At 44.5% G+C, this 18,688-nt stretch overlaps 1 protein-coding gene across 1 annotated transcript; it reads left to right on the forward strand.

The window, feature by feature from the left end:
- The first annotated feature begins 38 nt into the window (after positions 1–38).
- LOC137892035 (poly(ADP-ribose) glycohydrolase-like) lies at positions 39–18,365 on the forward strand. The gene is given in 19 exon segments (XM_068736930.1): positions 39–872; positions 978–1,066; positions 1,173–1,909; positions 2,193–2,315; positions 2,427–2,513; positions 2,746–2,820; positions 6,194–6,286; positions 6,984–6,999; positions 7,002–7,137; positions 9,423–9,502; positions 9,604–9,664; positions 9,753–9,828; positions 11,100–11,180; positions 11,182–11,248; positions 13,911–13,989; positions 14,395–14,503; positions 16,523–16,628; positions 17,654–17,782; positions 18,028–18,365. Coding segments are annotated over 19 exon segments (2,439 nt in total). The 5' UTR covers positions 39–756; the 3' UTR covers positions 18,207–18,365.
- The last annotated feature ends 323 nt before the right edge of the window (positions 18,366–18,688 follow it).

Consider the following 18,688-nt stretch of genomic DNA (forward strand, 5'->3'; position numbering starts at 1 on the left):
GGAAACAAACAAAACTCCCAAAAAGGTGGAGTGACGACACTGTTAGTGCTTGTGAAACAGTCAACGTTACACGTTACTAGGCTTCGCTGTGGCTTTAAGTGTTAACTGACAGTTAAACAGTCTGCTTTACCAAGTTAGTAACGATAACTAGTCTCAAGTGGGTGAGTTTATTGTATTCCTCCGATCATCGGCGTTATAAAGACACAGTAAGTCTACTATAAACTCGAGCTTTGTTTCCATGGTGCCTGAATCAGACTTTCTGAATAACTTGCGTTAACGTCTCTACAACATAAGTGATACTTCGCCGTTCTAAACGTCAACGAGAACTGCAGTGGAACTATCGCGATATTTCAGTGATTTGCACGTCACTCGCACGCGGAAGTGTTTTGACGTTGAACAACGGTACCGTGTTTGTAGCATTGTTCAACCGCTTTAAGTGCGATTGTGCTTTTGCATCATTGACAACCAAATACATGTTATCGTTGTATACTTTGAAGCTATTTCAAGTGTCAGACTCTATCCTAAACGATGTTTTGGGGTTATTTTAGCAACCCGTTGTAGTCTAACGCTAGTTAGCGGGTACGTGTTAGCTAACATGAGCTATGGTTTGTTGACAGTCGTTTCTGGATAGTCTGACAACCTATCGTCGGACAGCAACTTACCACGACCGAAGGAGAAAGTCTGAATCATTTTGAGATACGAAACACCATTTCCTTGCATCGTTAAGTATCCAAGAAACAACAGTTTGTGTCATGTATGGCTGCGTACCATATTTTAAGATTTGCTCACATTTTGAAGAAAGGACTGCCCAAGAAACAAGTCTGGACAAAACCAAATAACACCTCAATCGTGGTGTCAGCTCAAATAGTATTGTGAGTATACGTGTAGTGTGTTTTCATGTTCAAACTGGCAAGAAACGAAACATCTCACTCAACATAATATGTGTATGTCTTACGTGTTACTTTCTCCTTTTGTAGAATGACTGCGCTGGCTAATTTTGAACCTCCAGCAAAGAGACTCAGGGTTGAAATCAGTGCCCCAACGTCCCCTTCCTCTTCTCTCCAAGGTGATTTTGTTTAGATAATAATTTGTCTGGCAGAGTATATATTAAATATGTAATTTTGCATTGGTATATCCCTCTTTGTAAAAACAATATTTTCTTTATTTTTAAGCCCCGTCTTCACGTATTCAGAGCAGAGATCATCATGACACAGTAGATCAAGAAAGCAGGCAGAACGACACTGAGACGAAGATGGATAAACGACCAAAGAGTGGAGCAGACAGTTTGCGAGGTGTAAAGACAAAAGGTGATCGTCAAAGAATCAGCCCCAGACCACAGACGTTAAGAAATACCGTTTACCAATGGTTGGTTAAGCCCCCAAAAAAGCCAACGTCACCCGAAGTGTGCCAAACCCAAGAGGACGTAGAGATGGCCGGCGACTGCGGCTTTCAAAGCACTTCAGCTCAGCTTCCGGACTGCCGAAATGCCGAAAATCCCACCCTGTCTGACGAAGACGAACAAACCCAACCGTTGACGCCACAGGAGCTGGATCAAGACGCGCCTGCATCGCCGCCTTCCCGGGATTCTGCAGGAGGAGGGCTGATGCAGACGCTGTCCCACGATCACGGTGGATCAGAGAAAAGAGAAGTGGAGACGCGCTCAGAGCACTCTGTCAAACGCGATGCCAAAATAACAGACTTCTTTTCAGGGACGTCATCACCAGGTTTACCTGTGAGAAGGCGGCGGCCGGACAAGTGTCCAGAGAAACAAGATGCAGACGAGGAAACCACCTCTGCTGAGGCCAAATGGCTCGGGACGCCGATCGCCGAGCTAAAGAGAATGCCTGAATGTGGCGGAGCGCTTCCCCCGCTGAGGGACGTTCCTGGGCAGCACACTGTGATGATACGGGTTTGAGACGTTCTTTCTTTTTTTTAATACTAGTATTCACAGCACTTCAAGTAGCTATGTTATGGAAACAGACAGTACTTAAGGGGATATCTTTATGAGGGCTTTCAGGATCATTTGTAAGCATGCAAAGACAAAGCGTTAACATACGTCCACATGATCTTTTGAAACAATGCTTTGAAGTTTCTCACGTAACTGTATTTTATTGTCAGTAGGACTATTTGGTTTTCACACACATGTATTGTCTGTCTACTAATATTTACTTTCATTCAATCCCATTTGACAGACGGACCTTCTGGAGAACGGTGGCGTCTCTGTTCCGTATCCTGCTAAGTTTAAGGATACTTGGGATGACGTCCATGTCAAGATGCCCTGTTCCAGTTGGAACCTGTTTCCTGTGCAGGATGAGGTAATGGTCCAAGTGTTTACAAAGCATTGTTATAAGAGCGTTTGCTCAAAGCTTGAACTGAAACCACCCCACGGAGACCCAGCATTCATTAACACATGCGCGCTTCCACAGGTAACGCAAGAACTTCAGAATAAGAGTCGCTGGGAGTTGATTAAGGAGACTTTAAACGACACATTTTCAAGTCAACCCGAGTTGAAGGTAAGTTTCACATCTGTGTGAAAAGTATTGGCAAGGCCTCATGTAGTTCACTTCATAAGACGCTGTATTGTAGTTGTAGTTACTAGACCAAACCATAAGATGGCGCCATAAGCCTAGGAAACGGAGAGTCTCTCAGAATCTTTGCTTTTTTGATAGTTTACACATGAAAATAACAATTCATATAAATTTAGCTTTTCAATTTTTGTCTAATAATTTAATTTGTTTGTTCCAGAATGCGATATTGAAATACAGCGCCTCACAGGCCAAGAAATGGGACTTCACCGCGTTGCGTTTGTACTGCACCAAGGTAAACAATGTAAATGTTACAATAACCGATCATTCCGTGAATATCACTGAACCCAGAAGCAGCGAATGAAGTTACTCTGTACTCAAAGTGAGCGGTTTGACTTAACGAACCGCTGAGCAGACATGTCGACACAGATGGAAGACGCATGATGTTGGAGGGTTAGCCGCGGATCGATTAAACATCATCTGTCTAATCGGGATACTTAATTGCCGCCACAGAAGGCGTTGTAAACCAGTGTCGCTGCTTCTCACTGAGCTCGGGGTCGCAGAAAGTCCAGATGTCTCATCGGATAGTCAGGGTGACATCTATCTACACTTTGTGGAAGACGCAGTGATACGGACGTCTCATTTTCACCACATTAGCTCCAGTTTGATAGGACCAGTGTTTAAGTGGCGCTGATAGACAGACCTACCTACCATGCAGCCTTTGTTTGTTTCTCTACTTCTTGAAAACAGGACACACAGTATAATGAGCCTGTCAGGCGGTGATTTGCTGGTTTTGAAAATCCTTTTTTTTTTATTAAAGTAAATACTTGGCTTAGTGTGGAAAGTGTTTTTTATACGTTCTGTGAAAAGGTTTATTACGAGGCGTTTTTTGGCAGCATTATATAACAAGAGTAACTACACTTAATTGAATTCAATTAATTAAGAACTACTGGCTGTTTGGAGCTCTAAGGTTCAGATTATAAGGTTGTTATTTCTTCCTGCACCAGGCTGGCTCGTGTTCTTTACAGGACGACGTTGCCAGAGTTGCATCACGACGGCCAGAGCCCTGTTTGGGTTTTATTGCTTGTTGCTCTGAGTTGCCATGTGTCTTCTCCAGCCTCGTTTTTTTTTTTTTTTTTTTTTTTTTTGGAGGCCATCCATCATCTTTTGTCTCGATGCACTCTGCGTCACGTCGAGTATCAGAGGGCCGTACTACCGTCTGGCTCGCGAAGGGGATGGGGACTCTTCCATTTGTTGTGACATTAGTGGTTTTATAAGACACCCTGAGCCTGTAGGACTAGACAAATAATAGGCTTTATTTCCCTTTATAGTAGGAGCACTCATCCACCCCGCTGCATGGCGTCCTGTAGAATACATCAGCTATACATGTTTTTATTATATCTCACATCTCTGTGTAACTCTTGTTTTGTTCCCCGAGTGCCGGTATGTGAAATGTGTGTCTATCGTTGTGTACAGGTACAGTAATGGTGCTCTCACAGGAGCACGTTGCAGCCCTTCAGAGTCTGGAGAAATAATGTAATCTTTTGCCAAAAGGTCACGTTTAGTAACTTGTCAGAAATGAAAATGGCTGACATTACATAGACTGCTTTTACTCTCTGCCTTTTATTTATTTATTTTTTTATAATGCTGAATCAATTGTGTGCCATATACGTACGTCATAAATCATGTCCGAATGGGGAATTTTATATATTCGACAGAAGAGGTCGAGGGGGCCTCATGCAAAGACCGAGTTCAGTTGTTGTGGTTGAATTTGAATCCTGTCAAGTCTATGGGGAGACGGTCAACTGCTCAAAGCCACACACTGGATCATTGTAGCTCACACAGAAGCATTTGCTTTATTTATGTTGCGTATTATTGCAAAGTTGACGCATACGGTTCCTCTCCACAAAGGCTGTTTATTGCTCCCCTCCCTTACATAATTAATTCTTGACTGAGTTATAAATCTGTGTTTTGTTTTTTTAATAGTTGAATATGCTGGAACGGCAGTAGCAATCAGGCTATTCATATCTTTTAATGCGTCGATAGAAAGCAGCTCGTGCAGCGGCCCGTAGAACACAGTGTTGGCTTTTTAAAACACATTTTCATTTTAAAACCAATAACTGGGGGTTTTACTTCCAGTGCGACACACACACACACACACACACACACACACACACACACACACACACACACACACACACACACACACACACACGGGGATGGCAAACAGTTCCAATGTAACGTTCCCCATACTTTTGGGCCCCTGGAGATGCCGGATTGGAGACACTGGAGCAGACTTATTTTGAGTGTCAGAGAAAAGTAGACATGAATGGCACGGAGTGACGGGGCCAGGCGCCCTCATTGAATATTCATCTCCGCACGCGCATCTTATGAATAACTGAAAAGCTGTTGACGGACAGCTTTGTTTTTTTTTTTTGTTGTCAATTTCTCTTTCTCTATCAAACCGGTGTTGTGTTTACGGTTACGAGCGTTTTTTGTTTTTGTTTTTTTTAACACGGTCACACGTCCGCAGACGCAGTCAAGCGGATCGCTTTATTGCTCTGACCCGCGGGGGGGGGGGGGGGGGGGGGGGGGGGGGGGGGGGGAGGGAGAGGGAGAGGGAGAGGAGAGATAGGAACGGGAGCATCGGGAGTCGTGTTAAATCTGTATGGGAGCTCTGGTTTCTCACTGCCCCCCCACCACACACACACACACACACAGACACGTGCGCGCGCGCCTGCATCTTGCTTTGATTACTTTTTGTCAGTTTTGGTGTGATGTACAGACCGGTATCGAGTCAAACGGAGCGTTAGTTTAGTTTGATTTGATGCACTGTCTTCCGCTGATTTAAAGAGCCCGGCAGCTTATACTACCTCAGCTATATCCTCCGTCTCGCCGCCGTCATTTATTACACCCGTAGGAGCGGTTTATGATGTCAACCAGGTCATTACTTATGACACTGTTTAGTCAGGCTTCTTTTGCCGTAATATAAATGTCCTTAGCTAAATCACAAGTCTTGTCCCCGGGAACACACTTGTCTTTTTTTTTTTTTTTTTTTTTTTTTTCTATTTTCAAGCGCTTGGGTCATTTGCATCTCTTCCAGGAAGACTATTTAATCAGCTGGCATGGCCACGCGCAACCTTGATGAAATTGCTCTGTGATTGATCATTCTGACATTTTGTAGCCAATACGGGAGTAAATACGGGGTAGTGTGTGTATACCGTCTACAAATACAAATACATTAGTGCACTTCAGTGTTGCAGGAGTCATGGGTGATTGGTATGTTACTTTATTAAAAATGTGTTTCTGTTGATATTATTAGAGACGAGCTGTCCAGCTATGGCCAGATGTGTTTTAATGACATGAAGCCACAATCCTATTTAAAATGTTCAATATGAGGCGATATGAGTTATTTAGCTGTAGCTGTTTCACATTTGCATGGACAGTATTGTAGGTTGGATGGTGGAATTTTAAATTGCCGTTGATGTTTCGCGTTGCTTATATTGCATTGATTTGTTTGCCATTTTGACACGAATCAGAGCTGTTAATTCTATCTTGTCCTAATCAAACCCGAACGGCTAATGATGTCTATAGCTGAGTGTTTTTTGTTTTTTTTGTGGCAAAAAAAACAACAACAAACATAAACAGATCTTCTCGCTCTCTCCAAGGTCCTGGAGCCTGATGCTGCCGAACATCTGTTTGGCTCCCTGCTGCCAGACATGGTGCAATTAGCACTGAGAGCATCTGAGCTCTGTACCAAGGTAACAGTCATCACTAACCAAACAGACACCGACTCGCTGGTCTGTGACATGAGCAGGTTAGGTCACAACATGACAAATATCTCGTGAAACGGTAGTAAAAAAAAAAAAAAAAAAAAATGTGGAGGTCGAGGCACGTAGCGATGGATGGTGATGTGTCCTATGTTTTAAAGGCCTCTTGGTCTTCTGCTTCTTTGGCATGTGGATGGAGAGCAAAAAAAAAGGCTTTTTTTATGTGTCAATTTGGCCATGCATCCAGTAATCTATTTGTATTTATACATCTATGTTAAACATATTTCTAGTTTGATTAATTTAATACTCAAAGTGGCCCAAACGGAGAATAACGGTTCGCGTCGCACCAGTATTTAGTGTTGAGCGTAGCAAATTTAGTGACGCAGCCTTCAAAATGATCTTTTTGAAAATGTGTCCGTGTGTTGCTGTGTAAGAGGTGTCTCCATTGTCGTGACAGAAGTGCGTTATGTTTATTGGTTAACCCGCAGCCTTCACTAGGAGTATGGATCTCTCATGAGCACCGCTGGATGTTGATTGTGATTAGGATTCAAGAAGCGCAGACTGGTGCCAAATTACTACATTCATGCTAAACATGCTTCAAAAGTCTCGTTTGGCAAATTGGCAAAAAAAACAACAACAACAAATAGTTTTGACCTTCCTCGTTTGTACCCTTTTGTTCCTCCTCCAGCCGATACCCCTCCTGAAGAGAGCACGGACCACTCCATCACCGTGTCTCAGGAGCAGGTGGCCTGTCTGCTCGCCAACGCCTTCTTCTGCACCTTCCCCCGACGCAACTCCAGACGGAATGAATACGGCAACTACCCAGACATCAACTTCTTCAGGTAACGCAGGGATGAGGTCGTTTTTTTTTTTTTTTTTTTTTATCTTCGGAACGTTTTAAAGTTACATAATCAGTTTTGTAAACGACTAGTTTCATTACCATGAGAGGGCACCACTGTACACCTTTCCTTATTCCTCATTGTATCAATCGCAGTACGTCGATTTAACGAACACATGAGCATATAGCAGGTCTATCGGTCGGAGACGCCGATCACTCCGACGTCTTTACGCACTCATCGGAAAGATTTTCCATGTAAAAAAAATTTGAAGGCACAACATCTGGAAACAGTTTGAGAACTATACGCTACAATACTATCTGTTGGCCTCTCTCTGGCAGTTTTACCAGAATAATAAAATACCTTTTCTTTATGTGTAGTTAAGAGCCGAACGCTTCCCTTCAAAAGCATCAAATACGACAAAGAGGAGGGCAGGAGGGTCATAGTTTAATCCCCGCAAGCTTCCACTGCGGAGATCGTCTGGGTGGTGTAATGCAACAGCGGTCTGCAGATCACTGCTCGGTCTTGTGTCCCCCCCCCATATCTTCTGTTGGCATCACAGTGTAATTACCTAAATGGAGGAGGGAATTAGATTAACTTTGACTCAGATGGCTGCTTTTGACAATTGGAGCAGGCCACTGGCTGTTTTGTAGAAGGCTGTAGCAGAGTTCAATTGCATCAGTATTTCATTCACATAAAGGTTTTTGCTGTGATTTAAAAAAAAAGAAAAAAAAAAAAAAGGAAAAGCCAGTGTCATCTTTTTAGCCTGCTGCTTGAAAAACGTCCTGAATCACCAATTTGGTGCGAGCCGGCTTGAAAAATGTAGTTTTCAAAAATAAATTATTCATTTATTTTATTACTTTTGTTCCAAACTTTTCTTTTTTTCTCCATTTGTGTTTCACAGGAACGTTCAAATTAAAAGAAAGCTCTTTATCTTCAAATGTGTATTTCGTGTCAATTCAGACTTCTTACATTATTTGCATTGAGATAAAGCTGACTGTGATTTTTTTTTTTTAATCTGGATTGAATGTCGTACGCTGTCATTCAAAATATTCTTCAGAAGCAAGCTTATGTATTATTTCACCATGAATGTTTGTTGTTGTGCCGATGATACAGAAACCCAGCTGTTCTACATGCTGTAGTCACTTAAACCCCTTTTCCCTGAGTTACATCATCGCCTTTTTCCACATCTGTGGGTGGTATATTGACGTTATGTAATCGTGTATAAATTCTCTTCCCCAAAGACCGTATTGCAATTTGCTCCTAAAAGCCTGCTTTCACTAGTGGCTAGCTTACGTCAAAGACGTTTGCCCCGAGGACTACGCGACGCACGGCCGTTTCTACAAAAAGTAGAAATGAATGCCGGAGCGGACTCGGATTAATGCATTCCTCAGCCCCTGAAGGGCTCTCAGTGCATCAACCTTTTTTTTTTTTTGTCATTAATTCATTCCACTCGCATGACATTTCTTTCTCTTTTATTGTGGCATGTGAAGGCGGCGCTGTGGAGCTCTTTATCGAGTTGTGCTACTGACGGAGATGGTGGGCTTCATGCTGAAAGTTCATTCAAACCCTGCCCACTGCACCTCTCTACCAGCAGTCGTGTGTGTGTGTGTTGTGTGTGTGTGTGTGTGTGTGTGTGTGTGTGTGTGTGTGTGTGTGTGTGTGTGTGTGTGTGTGTGCGTGTGCGCGCGCATTAATGTGATATTTTTCAGGGGGGATTGACCTTTTTGCCTCCTGAGGACTCTGTTGCTTAAAAGGGACACAGGGCTTCTTAATGTACCCCCAAGGAGAGGGAGCCCTGTTTCCCTTTCTGTTCAGTTTCTTTTTTTGTGTGTGTGTGTGTGTGTGTGTGTGTGTGTGTGTGTGTGTGTGTGTGTGTGTGTGTGTGTGTGTGTGTGTGTGTGTGTGTGTGTGTGTGTGTGTGTGTGTGAGTGCTATGGAGTGGCACATGAGTGTGACTCTGCGATAGCAAGCCCGGGGCAACTCCATTGTCGTAGCAGCATAGGAACTCCTGTATAATAGGGCCAGTGACTGAAAGGGAAGCTGAGTGAGAGATGAGCCGATTTATATCAAAAGTTAAAGCTCGACTGAACTCACATGGACAAAGTGGAGGTCTTGTGTGTCATTTTTTCCTGTTCTCTTGCTGGAGTTGTTTACCCGTTAGCGGACTCCTGCTGTGATGTCATGTATAACCGGCTTGCTTAAAAAGTGTGCTTCATTTAATATATTATAGGAATATAATGCGTTGTCTTATTTCAAGAATTAAATTCATAACCTCTTCTTGCCTTCAGGCTGTTCGAGGGCTCCTCTTCAAGGAAGATTGAGAAACTGAAAACCCTGATGTGCTATTTCAAAAGTGTCACCGAACAAAGTAGGTGTTCAGATTTGACTCTCAAATTGTGCAGCAAAACTCCGTTATTGATGTAAAAATAAGATATTGAATATTTCTCACTTCCCCTCTCGTTTCTTCAGAGCCTACTGGACTTGTAACATTCACGCGAAAAAGCTTGGATAGACCTCTGAATTGGAGAAGGTGTAGTGTATTGAAATCCCAAGCAGCTTGACCGTTTGGAAGCGAAGTTGATAACTGGAAGACGTCACTCATTCCTTTTGTGTTTCAGCTCAGAGACTCAACTCACAAAGATCCACATTACTTGTGAAGGGACCATCGAGGACGACGGTTATGGGATGCTTCAGGTAAGACGCAGAGGATGGGAAGTATATCGACTTATCTTGCCGAATCGTATTCTTTTGCCTGACGGAGCTCTTAGTTTTGAGGGATACTCCGCCTTGTGCTCGGTTCCCCTCCTCCTTTTGCCTCGTTGTAGTCAATCACTGAGCCAACAGCATTCTGGAGTCTTTCACCCCCAGAATGCTTACTCCTGCTGAAAAGGGAGCTCCGTGACACGTCGGAGGGAGTGCGTGCTGGGACCGGGGTCGAGGCCTCCGAGCCTCCTCGGCTCTCCGTTGTCGGCCGTGCTTCCTGTACACTGTCAGGGTGGCCCGCTCTGCCTTTCACCTTTTGTTTGCCTCCAGTTGCCACAAGCTGACAGTTTTGATGTGCACACATGACCAGCTCCGGGGGCACACTGCGGCCCGGATTGATGGATGCTCTGCTGTGTGGAGGTGGAGGGGTGGGGGGTGGGTGGGGGGTGGGGGGGGGGGGGGGGGGGGGTGCTGACAGCCTGTCAAAGCAGACTTTGGAGGATGTGGCCCGCTGTCCCAGAGTTGAGTGACCAGTTTGGGGAGATCTACCCTCAGAATGCTGCTCGCCCTCCTTTTGCAGCCTCTCCGTTGGTATGGTGACGGGGGTTGGTCTGGTCTGTCTATAGGACCAATGAGCAACAACTCATCTGTCCCTGAATTTGGATTATATCTTCCACATGGCTGCTTTCTGACTAAAACAATGACTTGTCACGTCTGTGTCTCGACTCGAAGCGATGACATGCGTATTGTATTTTGAATCGTAAACAAGTAAATCAGTGTCGCCCATCTGCCCACTATGTTGAAAGAACAAATATATATATATATATATATATATATATATATATATATATATATATATATATATATATATATATATAAAATATCGCAGGCATCAGTCGGCACCATGTTGTGACTGGAGGGAGATGTTTGCTTTTGGCTGCAGGATGCTCTCCTGTTTGATATTCGCTTCTGGCAGCAGCACACCTGAGTGCAGCTCACGGGGGAGAGCTCACTTTGGCATTGGGGGGGGGGGGGGGGAGGGGAGGGGGACGACAAATGTGTGAGTAATGCGCGCACCCCAGGCCACCTTTCCAATCAGCTTGTCAGTGATTCTGTCACAAATCAAAGAAAAAAGGGCGAGAACCCTTTTTTCATGTAGATGTTTTCCTCCTGTTGTCCAAGTTTGGGGAACTAATACTAGTATTTTTCACAGTCAAAGACATTAATTTATTTGTTTCAGCTTTCTGTCTTGATTTTTGCAGGTGGATTTTGCCAACCGGTTTGTGGGAGGAGGAGTCACCAGTTCTGGTTTAGTCCAAGAGGAAATCCGTTTTCTGATCAATCCCTGAGCTCATTGTTTCTCGCCTCTTCACCGAAGCCCTGGATCATAACGAATGTCTGATCATCACAGGTCAGTGATCAAAACCCTCCGCGCCTTTTTTGTGAAAATAATTTCCACTGAATGAATCGTACCGGTCCGTGATTCACAATTTCCTCCGTTGATCCAGATCGGATCAATAATGCCCCCCCCCCCCCCCCCTCCCGGGTTCACTTCTGTAATGCTTCACCTATAATTTGACAAACACACAGCATGAAGTACACACCTTCAATTTACCGCATTGTGGCTGAGCAAGAGGCTGACGGATGTTTGTGAAATTGCCCCGTTTTTTTTTTCCCCCGTATCTGTCCTTGTCACATGTCGTCCCTTTTTGATCGGCTGCGTCGGGCACAGTCTCATCAGTCGGCTGTTGTAGATTGGGCCGTCCTGATTGCTCTGTTGGTGTCTTTCTGTCGAGTAATTCCCACTGACTGTGCTTCAGGATCGAGTGGCTGCAACAAAACAAGGTTGGGGGACAGGCCGGTGGACCCAGTCCCAGCAGGTGGCTGATGTCTGCCGACAGGTTTTCGCTGTTTCTCTAGACTCTTGCAGCTGCTTGATTGCATTTGATAAACAGGTTAGAAAACTAACTTTATGTTATATATATATATATATACATTTATATCTTATGAAAACTAAAGGAAGTCTACACAAATCCAGTGCCGTTCTACCATAACAAACATAGTTTCAATCAGTAACGTGTATGTATGTATTTGTATTTAATACAACCGCTGTTGCGACGCGAATGCCCGCCCCTTAAATAGATTACCTTAACGAGTGGGTCGGGATTAGAGCAGGAAGTGAGGCGGCAGAGCCTCCGCCCTGCCGATCGGCGATCGCGCCGCCGCATCATCGGGTCTTCTCGCCACGGCAGAGTCACCTTCAGACTCCTCGCCCGCCGTCTCTCCCTCGGCTCCACTTACGGCCACTTAACTTTATTACCGGGTCCCAGAATTAATTATCGCTGGAAGGACCGGCCCAAGACCTGTTCCGCTAATGGACTCTTCCGTTCCATCATCTTTATTAAACTCTGCCCGTATCTCTTGTCCCTCCCCTCCCCGCCTCGTTGTAAAAGCCAAGTCTAAGCCTTTAGCTGCATTGTGCCATGTGGTAAATCATCCCCCCCCCCCCCGTGATACGTTTTGGCATGCAGCACGGACGCTAATGGATCCTACCTCTGCTCAGAAATTTGCAGAAGTGCCCTAAAGTAATTGAATTTGCCTCGATTGCTAGATATATGGCCGCCGTCGGGGCGGTCAAAAGTCCGACCAGTATCAAGGAGAAGTCGTATGACTCATTGATGGCAGTTGCAGACCGAGATTCTTCTTCTTCTTCTTCTTCTTCTTCTTCTTCTTCTTCTTGACTGCACAACATCTTGCTATGAAATGTTACTCTCATGGTGCACAGCTATGTCATATTTGTATAGGTGCGTTACCGTGACGATTGCACGGTAGCGAAAACTTTCTCGGTTGCCCACTTTAGCCTCAACGTGGCAATGAGATGCGCCGCCGACCTTCTCTGGTCTCTGGTCCACCACGAATATTGAGACACTTTGTCCCGACGTATTTACACATGAAAGGGACAACCTTCAGGAACGTCGGGAACTCTACCTGCAGATTTCTATGTAACCTATTTGTTATCTGGAAATCATTTCTAATAACCAGACGCATCGTTCCCTCGACCAAGATTGATCTGCTTCTCACTGCAAATAATGTTACAAAAAAAAAAATCATAATTCATATTGTTCCTGAAGGTTGGTCCTTTCAAATGCAAATATGGTTGATCATAGAGTTTGATATTCTTGGAGGACCAATAAAGGTTAATGTGTATGCATAGTTATTATCTGTGGTATTTCAGCATGCTTTACATTTCTATATCTAATTCATAACATCGCTGGAAGTAACTCCTATTTTTTTTTACTTTTTCATAATCCAACTTTGTAGCTATTTCACACGTTGTTGGCTGCAGCTGCACAGTATTAGGGGTCATTCTATTGATCTGATAAGCATTAGCATAAAATGCAGCTGTTCAATTTAGCGCTCGTTATTCAAATCTCACCAGAGGCTCCATTCATTTGACTGTATGGTGTTTTTATATATCGCTCATGTAAAGCCATACCGGCCACCAATCATTGTGCGTATTACTTAAAAACACAAGAGGCAGGCTTGATTATCAGTGAAATGTCAAGTGGAGTCCCCTCTAGAGACTCCACCCCCCCCCCCCCCTCCCTTGTGCACCTCCTAATACCTGCTGACCAAAGCCCCGCGACTAATCACTTGGTTTATGCACTTTGCAGCATGAAGCATCTCAGCGAGTGCTCTCGACAGCCAGGTACTAATGAGCGCTAATGGATGGGTAGTTAATTTGAGGCCTCATTTGTTTGACTGTGCTGTTGCCTCACCACCCTCCGCTCCTCCTTTCTCTTACTGGTGCCGAGTGCTCCCATGTGGGTTGTCGGTCAGTCGCTGCTTCTCGCGTTGTTTCGAGGGGAGGGGGGAGAGGGGGAGAGAGGGGGGGGGGGGGTAATAACTTGACCTTCCTCTTGTCAGGAGACGGCTTCTCTTGTTTCATCCGATCACCCTCTGAAAACCGGCCTGTTGTTGGCTTTGCAGCGCGGCATCGCCTACATGTATTGATCCACGTGTTAATGCGTTGCGGTGATGTGTGAACGAATGTCCCTGTTTGTTGTCACCAGGTACCCAGCAGTACAGTAAATACACAGGCTATGCTCATACCTACCAGTGGGCTGGCAGCCACCAGGACGCAACGCCAAGGTAGCTATTGCACCGAGCTGCTTTTTAAAAGGCTTAAATAAGAACAACATGGGACGTTTAACCCCATCGTTTCATTTTTCGCCGACGCTCATGGGAAGGCAATTTGGTCGGTGCATCATCTTGGTCCAGGCTGTAATATATCAACAAGTTTTATGGATTGCCATCAAATTATGTACAGACATTCATGTGTCCCTCAGGATGAATTGTAACACATTTGGGTGATGCCTAACTTTTCATCTAGCGCCATCATCATGTACAATTCAGGCATCTTGTTTAATGTCACAAAGCGTGCTTTCTGTCTTATTTTTGTGGTGGGGAAAAAAAGTGACTGCCTAATTTGACTTAAGCCCAGTTTTTGTTGTTGTTTGTGGAACATTATAAAACCGTTTCTTTGATTTGTTTCAGAGATGACTGGCGGAGACGATGCACCGAGATTGTGGCCATCGACGCGCTGCAGTTCAAGAACTTCCTTGAACAGTTTAATCCAGAGAAACTAAACCGAGAACTAAACAAGGTGATCTTTGATCTTTTTTTGATCCGTTTTTCCCGCTAACGTCATGCGAGTGTTTGTGTCTCTGTACAATATGTCACAAAACATCAATGCCGGGTTGTGGAACATGCAGGAGCGAATATAAATCACTATGTCAGCTCATTGCAGAGTATATGCTCCATTTTATTCATTCCACTGTCCATTAGGCCCAGAATGAATTTTAAATAACATAACTAACCTCAGGGTGATTAATCACAATTGTTAAATTAACATTTTTAAATAGGGAATCCTACCATGTGTGCGATCTTCCCAGTCAGAGATGTCCGAGATAATAGAATATCAAGATGTTGATGTTGTCAAGAAGAAAAGCATGTAGGAGTTTGACAGCTCTGACAAGAGGGTGAAGAATGCACCAACATATAGATCAATCCCGTTTCAAATACTGCTCAGCTGTCTGTCACTTCTGCCCTTTCACAGGAGGAATGTACGGCTGGTCAGAGAGGGGGGGCGGGCGCTCACAATTAATTTTCACTATTCACTTCATTTCCAGTGGGAAATTAATGTCCAGAGCTCCTTCAGATATTCCATTTAACGTTCGCTTTTATAAATAATTTCTCATATGACACCCGACATGCCGAACGCTCTTTATTTATGCACATGGGTTTAGTCCATAATGTGCAGTTATTAATATCTTTAACCCACGCCACTTTCACACCAATGGTAATCCAATTGAGGGAATGTGACACAATGTTCAGCCAGGCAAACCAACCTTTACGCGTTGACTGACGTGTCTCAGCACGAGCCTGCGGCCGAATGGAATTACTTTGCTGCTTTCCATTTGTTGTTTCATAGTACGGAGACGTTCTGTAGGCCTGGTTCTAATAAAACACGCCAGTGATCTTTAAACAACAAGGTGATCCCAAGACCTGAGGCTCGTCAGAGCTGATTCCGCCTTTTTATGTCCCACATGACACACCATTCCCCACTTCCTCCAACGGCCCGGCCTCGTGTGGCTGACGACTTAATGTAAACGTCATCCAAAGAATTTACAGTTTTCACGACGGAAGGGCTTTGATTACCATGAGGCAATGGCGGTGTTTGATATCATTCCCCATTTGGGACCGAGAACATCTACCGTATTTTTCGGACTATAAGGCGCATTACGCAAAACAACACAGTCCGGTAAATCAAACTTTATTCAACTCAGTTGTAACAACAAATACCGGTACAGAAAAATACACTCACTTATCGATTCATTCCTCTTCCACAAATCCATCGAATTCTTCATCTTCAGTGTCTGAGTGAAACAGCTGTGCGATTTCGGCATCAAGAATGCCCGAATCCCTCTCGTCATTTTCCGAGTCAGTCTTGTTGCTGTTATCGGTACTTGGCTGTTCAGTGATGATTCCAGCTTTCGTGAAAGCTCGGACGACGGTTGCGACCGATGGTTACTTGTTGTGCTTATTGATCGATTTTGACTTTTAGTTTAGACATTGCATTCCTGTTACGGGGCCGATCAGGTAGTGACACAGCGTACCGTAATGCTCCGAATATCCATTGAGCGGAGCGGCTTCGTTGCTTACCAAAGTCGTACTTACACATTTCGACAGATTTTTGAGCGCATCGTACCACATAAAATCGATCAATAAGCACAACAAGTAACCATACATAAGGCGCGCTGGATTATAAGGCGCACTGTCAATTTTTGAGAAAATTTAAGGATTTTAAGTGCGCCTTATAGTCCGAAAAATACGGTAATATATTTATTTACTGCCACTTAAAATTCTAGTGTTCACAGCATGCAATCTCATTGTGCAATGATTTGCCTTTTGAGTGACAGGTATGCAACACTACATAATAATTCTGATGAGTCATAGGTGTCCAAAACCAATACACCAAGTGTTTATTATGTAGACAATAGTGACTGATGTCAGAACACAGCAAATGTTTTACAGTGTACTAATCTCCCAGTGCTATCCTGAGTTATTCTTTGCTTCCATGTTTTTCCATTTCCTTTCCCAACATGTCGTCGTCTTCTTTTAGGCCTACTGTGGCTTTGCTCGACCCGAAGAACGAAGCCAAAACCTTGCGGCGGTGGCTACGGGGAACTGGGGCTGTGGGGTTTTCGGAGGTGACGCGCATCTGAAAGGTAAGCGCTAACGCAAACTGTGCTCGGATCGTCCCGGTGCACTTGGCAGTCTAAGTGGACTCTCTTCCAGGACATAATGGAATACGTTTCGGCTTCAAAAGGCTCCGGCGGATCAGCGCGGCCATCCATTTGTCTTCCCGGGAATGTGTTCTTTTAGTTGAGCCTGATTCGTCGCCTTCCTCCTATTGATCAAATGACAAAGTTAATATGTTTCATTAATAGTGAAATTGATCGCCTGCTCGAGTCCATCAATCCGTTACAGCTTTCTGTCTCAGCCTTGCGTCGCTGTCACTGAACAGGGGAGCTTGCGGAGAGTTTAATGCGAAACCGTTTTTGCAGCAGTACCTCTGTTCCTCTTCCTTCGAGCCGCTGTGCTTGCAAACTATACCGACATGTTTGTTAATTAGCTGTAGCACGGTACAGCCCTCCATAGGCACAATCGCCTACTGTTTTCTTAATGACCTTCCTCCTGGGAAGAGCTTTGTAAATCAGATGCGGTTCTCCTCCTGGGTTCACCTTCTGTGGCCTCGGATACCCGCCGATTTCTTTTTTTTTTTTTTTTTTTTTTTTTTTTTTTAATGATCAGATAATTCTCGGGAAAAGCCGGGGAGAGAAACCGCGGAAGTGTCGAGATTCATCTCAAGCCTGCTTCTGAAAATGTCGATTCAGTTATCCTTGTTTACTCGCCCCAACGTTCATTAATCAGCAGACATATTTCCAGTCTCTTAAAATATTCACAGCTTCCCGGGGCCAGACCTGGCCTCTCTTTGTAACTAATCCAGGGTCCTCAGTGGGGGTGAGACCTATTCCCCGGATTACTTCCCTTTTCACTGTACATGCCACAGAGGCTGGCGCGACACACTTTTGATGGTAACAATCGGCTACTGGGTGGCTCTTCGGACGTTACTTAAACTTCTCTTTATTTTTTTACAGTTAAGAAGAAGAGAATGTGTAAACGAACGTTCCTTCTCCTGTAGTGAAACTCTCTCACGGATGAGGCTCAACACAGGCTTCTCTTCCTCCAGCTCTGCTCCAGATGCTGGCAGCTGCTGAGGCGGGCCGAGACGTGGCTTATTTCACCTTTGGTGACAGCCAGCTCATGACAGATGTCCACGAGATGCACTCTTTCCTAACTCGGAGAAAGATCTGTGTCGGTAAGGAAAACAAGCACCCGGTCTGCTTCCTTGTTTATATGCAACTGTGTCTTTTTTTTTTTTTTTGCACTCTTTTCAGATTTCACTGCCAAGAGCGCGATAATAATTTAATAATAATATGATTAATTAGGAATATTTCCTCTTTTAGATTTTGTTGCAAACAATGTGATCTTATGAAACAATGCTAATTATTATCCCCATATACATACTAGATAACATACACCATCTCCATGTCTCCGTCACAGGGGAGGTGTACGATCTCCTGGGGCAGTACTACAGCTCGGTGTGCCAGAGCTGCCTCAGTCGGCGCCCCGACGTCAGCCTCTACTCGTTCATCTACCAACGGGTCAGCCCCTCCCCAGCGCCAGACGACTCCGACGGGGGCTCAGCCAGACATCACGTCCCTGCGGACCGCCGCCGTTAAGGTCAGGTGGCTGATGAGTCACCGTGCCTTATTTAATAAAAAAAAAAGAAAGAAAGAAAGAAACAAAACCGATTTTTAAAAACCTTCTTCGCCAAACTTGATTAACGGTGGTGGATAAACCCAAATGTGGTCTCCACCACTGGCAGCCCCCCCCCCCCCCCCCCCCCCAAAAAAAAAGAAAAAAAAAAAAAAAATGACAATCCAGCATGCAGATCCTTTTCAAAAACAATGGAGCTGCAGAGGGCGATTAGTTACGACCCCGCCTGGCGCCGCGTTCATGTCGCTGCTGCTGGTAATACGCCAATGGATTGAGCTTCAATACGACGCAATTGTGAATTTAATGGTGAAGCAAAGGTTGCCATCCATCTTCTGAGTTTGTCGCGTTGCCTTACACCCACACATATCCAGCCTAATTGAATTGGCTGTCAGAAATCAAGTTAAAGGAAAAGAATAACAAGAGCGGGGTTTTGGAAAGCGTGGCT

Source organism: Cebidichthys violaceus, unplaced genomic scaffold (genome assembly GCF_023349555.1).
Source record: "Cebidichthys violaceus isolate CVI_PGR_0920_01 unplaced genomic scaffold, fCebVio1.0.p SCAF_74, whole genome shotgun sequence".
In the NCBI taxonomy this organism is placed as follows: Eukaryota; Metazoa; Chordata; class Actinopteri; order Perciformes; family Stichaeidae; genus Cebidichthys; species Cebidichthys violaceus.